The sequence below is a fragment of the Leiobunum rupestre genome, chromosome 4 (assembly GCF_980474605.1).
Source record: "Leiobunum rupestre chromosome 4, qqLeiRupe1.1.hap1, whole genome shotgun sequence".
NCBI lineage: Eukaryota > Metazoa > Arthropoda > Arachnida > Opiliones > Sclerosomatidae > Leiobunum > Leiobunum rupestre.
Window position 1 is genome coordinate 73643729 of NC_143387.1, and position 9050 is coordinate 73652778.

A 9050-nucleotide genomic window follows, 5' to 3' on the forward strand; every position below is an offset into this window, starting at 1 on the left:
AGCACGTGATACATTTACACAACTATTCAATACAGTTCAAATATGTAGTAATTCTTTTACAATGTTTTACATCTTAAATTTTTATATATATATATTAACGTTACAAATATTTTTATTTTGGATATATTTGTTATAGCGAAATTCGCAACACTCCCCCGCGAAATACAGTGCTAAGAGCCTGTATTTCCTCTTTTTAATTTCGCGCTAGTTCATTAAACATCTAGTTCCAAGGCGTAAAGCAATTGAATCGGTCTTCTAATGTTATTACCGTTGTTCGTTCTCAAGATACACGAACGCACCTTGTTATCGCGTCCCTTGATCGTCTCTGTTACAACGCCCATGCGCCACATGTGTTTGGCGACTTTCTGGTCGTGGATTAACATCACGTCTCCTGGTTTCACTACGGCTTCGGTCTTAACTATTTTACTACAATGGGCGGATTTTAGCTCCATCAAATATTCATTTTTCCAACGACGCCACAGTCGTTCCTGTAAATAAATTCTGTTATTTATTCTCATTTTCATGTATCTTTTACAAGTGCTATGTTCTCTCGCGGTCGCTGCTCGTTGGGTTGGAATGCTGGTTATTCTTCTTCCGATTAACAAATGCGCTGGTGTTAGAGGAGTGGGTTCGTTCACGTCAGAAAATTCGTAAGTAAGCGGTCTTGAATTAATCGCCGCTTCGATTTCGGTCAGCACGGTCTCCATCTCTTGAAAATTGAGGAGGGAGCGGCCTAGTGTTTTTCGTAGCGCAGTTTTAGTTGAGCGCACCATACGCTCCCAAAATCCTCCCCACCACGCTGCCTTCTCCGCGATAAATTTCCAGTTTATTCCTTTTTTACCAAAGAAGGTTTTAAGTTCGTCCGATTTTAGGTTTTTCCACAATAATTTTAAGTCCGCATTTGCCTTGGTAAAGTTAGTTGCATTATCCGTGAATACGTCGGTTGGCAAACCTCTTCTCGATACCATTCTGCGGAATGCCCATATGAACTCTTCGGCATTTAACGACAGCACTAACTCTAGGTGAATCGCTCTGCTCACGGCGCAGGTAAATAGGCACACGTAAGCCTTTTGAGTGGTTTTGCCTTCTAGGTAGAGTGGTCCCGCAAAGTCGATTCCAACCGAATGGAAGGGTGGTACTTCGGTAATTCTCTCCCTAGGTAGAGGACCACTGGAACGTTCCAGTGGTTTACTTTTAAACTTCTTGCACAAACTACATTTTTGCAGTTGCGATCGTATCAATTGCCTTCCGGCAGTAATCCAAAATCTTGACCTCGGTTGGGTGAATGTAGCTTGTACTCCTCCGTGATATGTTCGCTCGTGGCTTTCTAACACTAACAATTCTGCAAATCTCTGTTTTTTACCAATAATTATCGGAAATTTTTCTTCGTATGTCATGTCCGGATGTTTTTCCAATCTGCCTTCAGCGCGCAAAATTCCTTCTTCATCGAGAAATGGTTTCAAGGTAGCAATTTTAGAATGTTTCTTAATTAACATTGGTATTTCCGATCTCGTCGCTGGGTTATTTTTCTCGGTGTTTTCTTTTAGCTCTACAATCTCCTTCTCGTAATCTTCAAGTTGAATTGCCTTAATCCAAATTGTTTCCGCATTACGGAGTTCTTCAGCGCTGAGTGGTCCTGTTCGAATATTTTTCATGACGCGATCGATATATCGGTAGACATAAGCAGCGACTGCTAAAAGTTTGTACATTGTACTGTAGCGGGTTGGATCAACTAAATCTTGAATTCTCTTTTTCTCTTCAACTCTCACCTTGACAACTGTCTTTTTTAGTTCTACTTCAATGTCATTTAATTCGGTGCCCGTTGGAGTGACGACATTACTGGGCCAATACGTTTTATCCAACTTCAACCAAGTCGGTCCGTTCCACCATAAATTACTCTTGATAATTCCGGAGGCTGAAATTCCTCTAGTTGGAAGGTCAGCGGGATTATCAGTGCCTGGGCAGTGCGACCAATTATTTGGTTCTGAAATTCTCCTTATCTCGGCTGTTCTATTTGAAACGAACGGTTTCCACGTTTTCTCCTCTCCCTTTATCCAGTGTATCGCAATCATAGAGTCTGTCCACATGTGAGTTTTGATGGTCTCTGAAAACACGTCCTTGGTGTAGTTTGTAAGTTCAGCGCCTAGAAGACACGCCATAAGCTCAAGTCTTGGCAGTGAACATGGGTTTTTTAAAGGCGTTACTCTTGATTTTGATGTTACCAGTGACACACTGATTCGATTCAAAACTGTGATGTAACGGACATATACCACAGCCGCGTACGCTTTGGTACTACTGTCGCAGAAACAGTGTAGTTCTTCGTAAATTCTTTCCTCGTTGAATTGGCTAAAATAACATCTCTGTACTTTAATTTCTCGCAAGTCACCCATTTCATTTTTCCATTTATCGAATTGTTCTCCAATATTGGACGGTAGCTCGTCGTCCCAATCACACCTCAGTTTCCAAATGTCCTGCATAAGTATTTTGGCTCGAATCACAAAGGGTGCTAGAATTCCGATTGGATCAAATATTTGGGCTATCGCACTAAGCACGTTTCGCTTTGTTTTCTTCACTTCACTCGTGACTTCTTGAATTTTAGATAAGTCAAAACCAAATTGATCCTCGTTAGGTTTCCATTGTAATCCGAGTATTTTCACTTCGTTCTCATTCGATATACTATTTTCGGTTGAAACACCAGTTTGTTCTAACGCGTCTATGAGCTCCTTCGAATTCGAACACCATTTTCTCAATTTCATTCCGGCCTGCTTCATTACTTCCTGGGCGTTTTTAGCGAGCTCGTACGCGTTTTTCACGTTTCTAGAACCTGAGAGCAAATCATCCACATAGAGGTCTCTACTGAGAGCGACTATTTCTGGTCTTTTGACGTCATATTTCTTTAAATGGGTTTTAATGGTTGCGGCTAGAAGGAACGGCGAACTAGTGACACCGAAGGGTACTCTCGTCATACGCATTACCTCGAAATCTCCAATTTTGGGTGAGTTATTCTCTTCTTTCGTCCACAAAAATCTCACCGCGTCTCGATCTTCCGAGAACAGTTCGACCTGTAGAAACGCCTTCTCCAAATCTGCTACAACCGCTATTTCGTGAATTCTGAACCTAAGCAGTAACTTCAACAGATCAGGGTTGAGATTTGGACCGCTCGCCAGACAGTCGTTTAAAGACGGAACATTTCGAATATGGGAAGACGCGTCAAAAACAACTCTCAATTTTGTTGTTTCGCTCGATAATCTCGTGACTCCGTGGTGCGGCATGTAGTACGTGCCAGGAACGAACGTTGGTTCTTTCACCGTTTCGATGATCCCCAAATTCCGTTGTTCTTCAATTATTGCTCGGTAATCTTGATAATACTTGGGGTTTTGTTTAAACTTGTTGGTAAGAGAATTCATACGCTTCACTGCTGTGCTCAGGTTATTTGGCAAATTTGTTTTCTCTGTAATCCATGGTAACCTTACTTGATACCTCTCGCTCTGAAATATTGTGTTTTCTTCGAATTGTTTCATGACCTCATCGATTTGTGGCTCGTTATCTCGCTCGTTGTTTATACCCATCGACTCTAGCTCCCAAAATGATTGTAGTACATCTGAGACTCTTTTCTCTTGAACGCTTACTCTTAGGGTATTTATCTCAAATCGATTCATTTCTACGTTGGAAAGATTTTGTGGTCCTTGCAAGACCCATCCAAATTTTGTTGGTAAGGCGACTAAACCTTCTCTGAGGACTTCTGCCTTCATCTGCGGGATCGCAATTTCCCAGTACAGATCGCTTCCTATCATAATATGTATAGTTCTTCCACTTTTTTCTGATTCCGACGGTTCGTCAGCGAGTTGTAAACCTCTATTCTTCATGAAGACTTCTATTTCTTTACAGTTGGCAGTAGTCGCCGCTTGACATAAGTAAGGAACTTCTATGGCTTCGATAGTCACGGTACCTCGTCCCGTCTTTGCGTTCTCTAAAGTTAGCCTGACTCGTCTTCTCTGCACTCTCGCTCCGATTTTATCTCCAAAAGTATGCATGGTCAAAATTGAAGTTCCAACGACTGGTAAGTTAAGTTCTTTCACTAGATCTTCATGTATGAAGGTCGCTTCACTGCCATCATCCAGCAGACATCTAACTTGCATTTGACCACTTGAGGCGTTTGAGGGATTTCGAGCTACTGCTTGGGCGGTTTTCATTAGAATTTCACTCTGACAATGTACCGCGCTCACTTCTACGCTCTTCGGAACAGTGTCCTTAATATTATTGTTTCTTTCTTGAGTACTTTCTTCCATATTACTTATTCTTGATGATTTTTTATGAGCAGTATTTTTCTCGCACACGACCATGTTGTGACGTCGGCCTCCACACAATCTGCAATTTCTGGAATTCGACGGACAATTTCTAGCGTCATGATTACGTCGAATACAAATGAAACAACGACCTTGGCGTTTCACCTTTTCTCGTTTCTCTACTAAAGTAAAATTCCTGCAGTTGGACGAAGCGTGGGACTCCTTTTCGCAGAAAATGCAGAAAATATTCCTTTGATCAACTTGAGTTGAGAACGCGGAAGTTGAAGACACGTGTCCTTTGTAGCGATCGTTCTTGTTTTCATACCTTGACGTTTTGGTTTCCGTCAACGACTCTGATTTTTCGATTCCACCACTTGGACCCATCATAAATGCACGTTCACGACTTTCTAACTCCTTGCGCAAGAACTCGATTAAATTTTCTACATTCCACTCAGCATCTACGGTTCGCGCGCGACTGAATTCTAAACGAATATCTGATGGCAATCTCTCTAAAATCGTGGGACACAAACAGGTATCATTCGAAGATGTATTTACTCCCATCAATTTTAAATTCCTAACATTAACTTCGCAAGTTTCTAACAACTGGCGTAAGGCCTTTAAATTCTTGGAATTTGTAACCGCTTCAATTTTCATAAGAGTCTTTAGGTGCTTTTGAATAATTAAATCCTTTCGTCCATACGTTCTTTGTAAGAAATCCACCATTTCGTCGTAAGCCTCGTCCGATCCGTCGTAACCGGCTACTGCGCTTCTAGCTTCACCCACCAAATACGACACTAGATAGTTGTATTTTTCTACCTTTTGTAAATCCGCGTCATGTACAGCTGCTTTGAATCTGCTCCAGAAGAAATGGAATTTCGTAACGTCACCGTCGAACGTAGGCATCTCTAGTTTCGGTAGAGTTGTCACTGATGATGTCTGTTTCTTCGCTGTTGCTAACTTTCGGTTGGCTTTGTTTCTGACCAAGATGATTCGGTCCATAAATTTGCGAGCGTCCATTACATCTCGCTGGGTATCCTCTACTCCTACTAGATGGCTGATCTTCTTGTCCAGGTCCTTTAGCTCTGCTTCCCTCGAGCTCAATAGGCTCAGGTTATCCTCGATGTCTTCGGTGTGCAGATACATCACCCTTGATAAATCGTTCAACACGCTCAATATCTCCATCGTACTTTCCCTCAATGTCTCTCTCATCGCATTCAGTTTCGTACATTCCTCAGTTTGTTTCGTTCTTCTTACCAGCTCCGCCAAATTAATATCGTCGTCTGAGTCGAGATCATTCATTTTTTATTCAACTTGCTGGTGGAATCTTCAACTTAATGGTTGACACACAGTTCTATGGATCTTTTTTTTACCGAACCAAAACCCAACTCCCGGGTTTCGGCACCAAATGTTACGGTTGCGATAATGTAACAATCTCTATATGGTTCGGTGGTTGGAAGAGTCTTTTTATTTGTCGAATCGCGGCCGACTGAAAAACCGCGTTTCCTATTTTAATTAATAATTGAAACTTTGCACTATAACTCTAACTATAACTCGGTTTAATCTCGTTTAAATAACTCAACTCTCAATATATTAAAAAACTCAATTTAATCGACCGTCTCACTCCCTTCAAAACAAATTCTCAACTGACAAAATATAATTTTCAAATCCTCTTTGTGCGCGTGGAGTGAAAACGTTTCACGCACAAACTTAAACAATTATTCCGCGCAATTTCTTCAAATACCTTACTAATCAAACATATACGATACATAACGATAAATATAAGCACGTGATACATTTACACAACTATTCAATACAGTTCAAATATGTAGTAATTCTTTTACAATGTTTTACATCTTAAATTTTTATATATATATATTAACGTTACAAATATTTTTATTACCTCTCCGAGGGGACAAAGTCCCCTAGGAGGGGTTATACAACGACCGTGTCTGTCTGTGGGTCTGTGGGTGGGTCTGTGGGTGGGTCTGTGGGTGGGTCTGTGGGTGTGTCTGTCTGTCAGGACTGCGAACGCGTTCGCATTTTCGGTGCAAAGTGTAATCACTGCGTACGCAGTTTCTCAAAGGGTTGGCAAAACCACCGTGTGACGGTGAGCGTTAACGGATGCATTTGCGGTTTGGTTTGGATGGTGTTTTTTCGCTCACCGTCGTGACGGTTTGGTGTATTACGGTTTTTGTAATGTTTATGCGTAGGTTGTGAGTGTTGACTTTGTTGTGTTTGTGTTCTGATGGATGTGCATGTTGAGTCTGTTGTGTTTATATGGGCGTTTTCTCTCCAACTTCTTCTTAATGACTTTGGGACGGACCGAGTGCTGAGTGTAATGCTACCTCTCAACGTCCAATGGCAGGGTTTCCACCAGTTGTACACGGTATTCGTCTTAGTATCAATTTGCGATCGCATCGGGCGGGATTTGAACCCGAGACCTCCTGATTGACAGGCGGACGTTCTACCACAGAACCACCGACACTTGTTACGCCTTATTGAAAATTAGACCTTCAGCTTTATCGGAAGCGTATTTAATAGAGTACGAAATTTTGGTTTAATTGAAATAGAATTGAAATTGAAATTATTGAAATTCTAATTTAGCGTTTCTCTATTGATTAAAAACAAATGCGCCACCCAGGTTTCGAACCCAGACCATTCGGCTTGGCAGTCGAGCGCTCTACCACAGAACCACCGATAGCTGCTTAGATTCACTGAAATTAAGACAGGCATCGTAAGCATAATAGGTAATAAAGTCTTTTTTTATTAATGAATTTATGAAGGCCTAATCTGGTATTTTTTAAAGGTTAAATCTTGTTTTAGCACAGTCAGCCGAGATTAGAGGGTTAAAGGGTAGACCCTGTGGGTGGTCCACTTTCTTAACGACCTATATATAGTTCTGTTAATTCAAAGGAGATAATTTAACGTTAATTGCTTTAAAAGCTGGCGGTTTGTCAAGTGGCTCTCTGTGCTTTGTTGATGGTAAGGTTTTTGCTTCTTGTAAATACATTTGGTGTGGATATTTGGATATCTACGATTTCTAACGCAGTCAATGATTTCTTGGGTGTGCGAGTCATTATATGATATTGGAAATTGGACGGCATTGGTCTTTTTCATGTGGTATGCGTCACAACGTCAACAGGAAGTGAACGAGTCGTCCACTACCAGATATCTACGGTATCTTCATCAAGGGCGAGTGTTGAAATAAAATGAGCGTTAAAGATGCGGCAAGTATTTCGTAAGCGAGTAATTCCAAAAAGCCTCTGTAGATATTTATTTCATTAAAATTTGCTTCGTATTATATTTAACTGATAAACTTGTTCTGTAAAAGGGTTTAATTCAATTGTGCATTGTTATAGTACGTCTAACTTACTGTTGTAACTACTTAACTTATGATATTCTGAATAAATTAAAATTGGTCGTTTCGTCTCAATTATTTTAATTATAATAAAAATTTTATACCGGGCGGGATAGAAATGGGTTAATATTTTTAACAACTAACTCTAAATTGCGGAGATATATCTTTAAGGGTTATCTCGAGAAATTAATACCACTAGGGACAATTCTTCCGAGGAGAGGTATATTTTGGCTTGCCAACTTGTTTTGGATATATTTGTTATAGCGAAATTCGCAACACACCCGTACATACAAAACGCAGTTACAACAAACTCATCACCCCCTACCGTCATAACACAAACTCAACATTCCCACACTACACATGAACATTATAATAATGAAATTTCCAATGAAACTGAGTTGAAACCGTCACGACGGTGAGCGTTAACGAAAAAAAACAACCGCACCAAACCGCACCAACAGCACATTTATCCGTTAACGCTCACCGTCAGACGGTTTTTTTGCCAACCTTTAAACTGCAAAAACGGTTTTTCGACTTTGCTCCGGTAACGCGTTTTAGACTTTGCCCCCGGTAACGCGTTCGCAGAATACACACACAACACAGAAGACACACAGACACACACACATACACACAGACACACACACAGACACGATGATTGTAAAACCCCTCCTAGGGGACTATGTCCCCTCCTAGGCCTCGGAGAGGTAAAAAGATATTTTACGTGTTTTGGTGGGGAAAGCGGGTGGAATAGATTTCTTTTGCCTCGAAAAAATTAAGAATTGAGATGAATTCGAAGAAAAGTATGTTTTTAAGGTATGCGAGTGTAAGAAAGAATCTTGGTATTATGAGCAAAAGAAAAAGTGTGGGAGGACGAAATCTTTGGAGCCAGGTAAGTACAATTGATAAGAAGAAAATTATTCCTTTTCCTCCAAGTACGGTACGGCGAGGATTTGAAACAACATTTGAAGTCGGAACAACAGTAGAAATTCAAACCAGAAATCAAAACATTCAAACACTATTCAAGTCAAATATTTTATGTTATTTTTAGTTAAGTGGAGGGGCGAATCCACGGAGGGGCGAATCCACGGAGGGGCAGGTGGAGCCTACCCCCTCAACCTTTTTCTTGAGGGCCAAACTTGGGTAGAGTTGGCGAAATTATTTCGAAAAGTCTCTCTGCACTTTCCTTAGGTTGCGAACTCTAACCCCTTCGCCAGCACCCATCTTGAGTTCCCAACAGCACCCCCCGACTCGGGTTGGCGTGAAGTAACTTTCACCCCCCCCCCCCCCCCCAATAAAACATTCTTCGCTACACCCCTGGTTAAGCTAAAAATGTGTTTAGCTAATTTGAAAACCAATTCGGATAGGGTGTGGACATTAAATGTTAGAACCTATACCTGCCGGACCCA

At 41.1% G+C, this 9050-nt stretch overlaps 1 protein-coding gene across 1 annotated transcript; it reads right to left on the minus strand.

Annotated features, from left to right (window-relative positions):
• Positions 1-212: 212 nt before the first annotated feature.
• On the minus strand, positions 213-5585 carry LOC149949013 (uncharacterized). Its single transcript, XM_090171209.1, has one exon. The coding sequence runs from the start codon at positions 5583-5585 to the stop codon at positions 213-215; it is 5373 nt and encodes a 1790-aa protein (XP_090027335.1).
• Positions 5586-9050: the final 3465 nt, after the last annotated feature.

Coding starts and splice junctions, on each gene's coding strand:
- LOC149949013 (XM_090171209.1), bottom strand. CDS start 5,585: ATGAATGATCTCGACTCAGACGACGATATTAATTTGGCGGAGCTGGTA.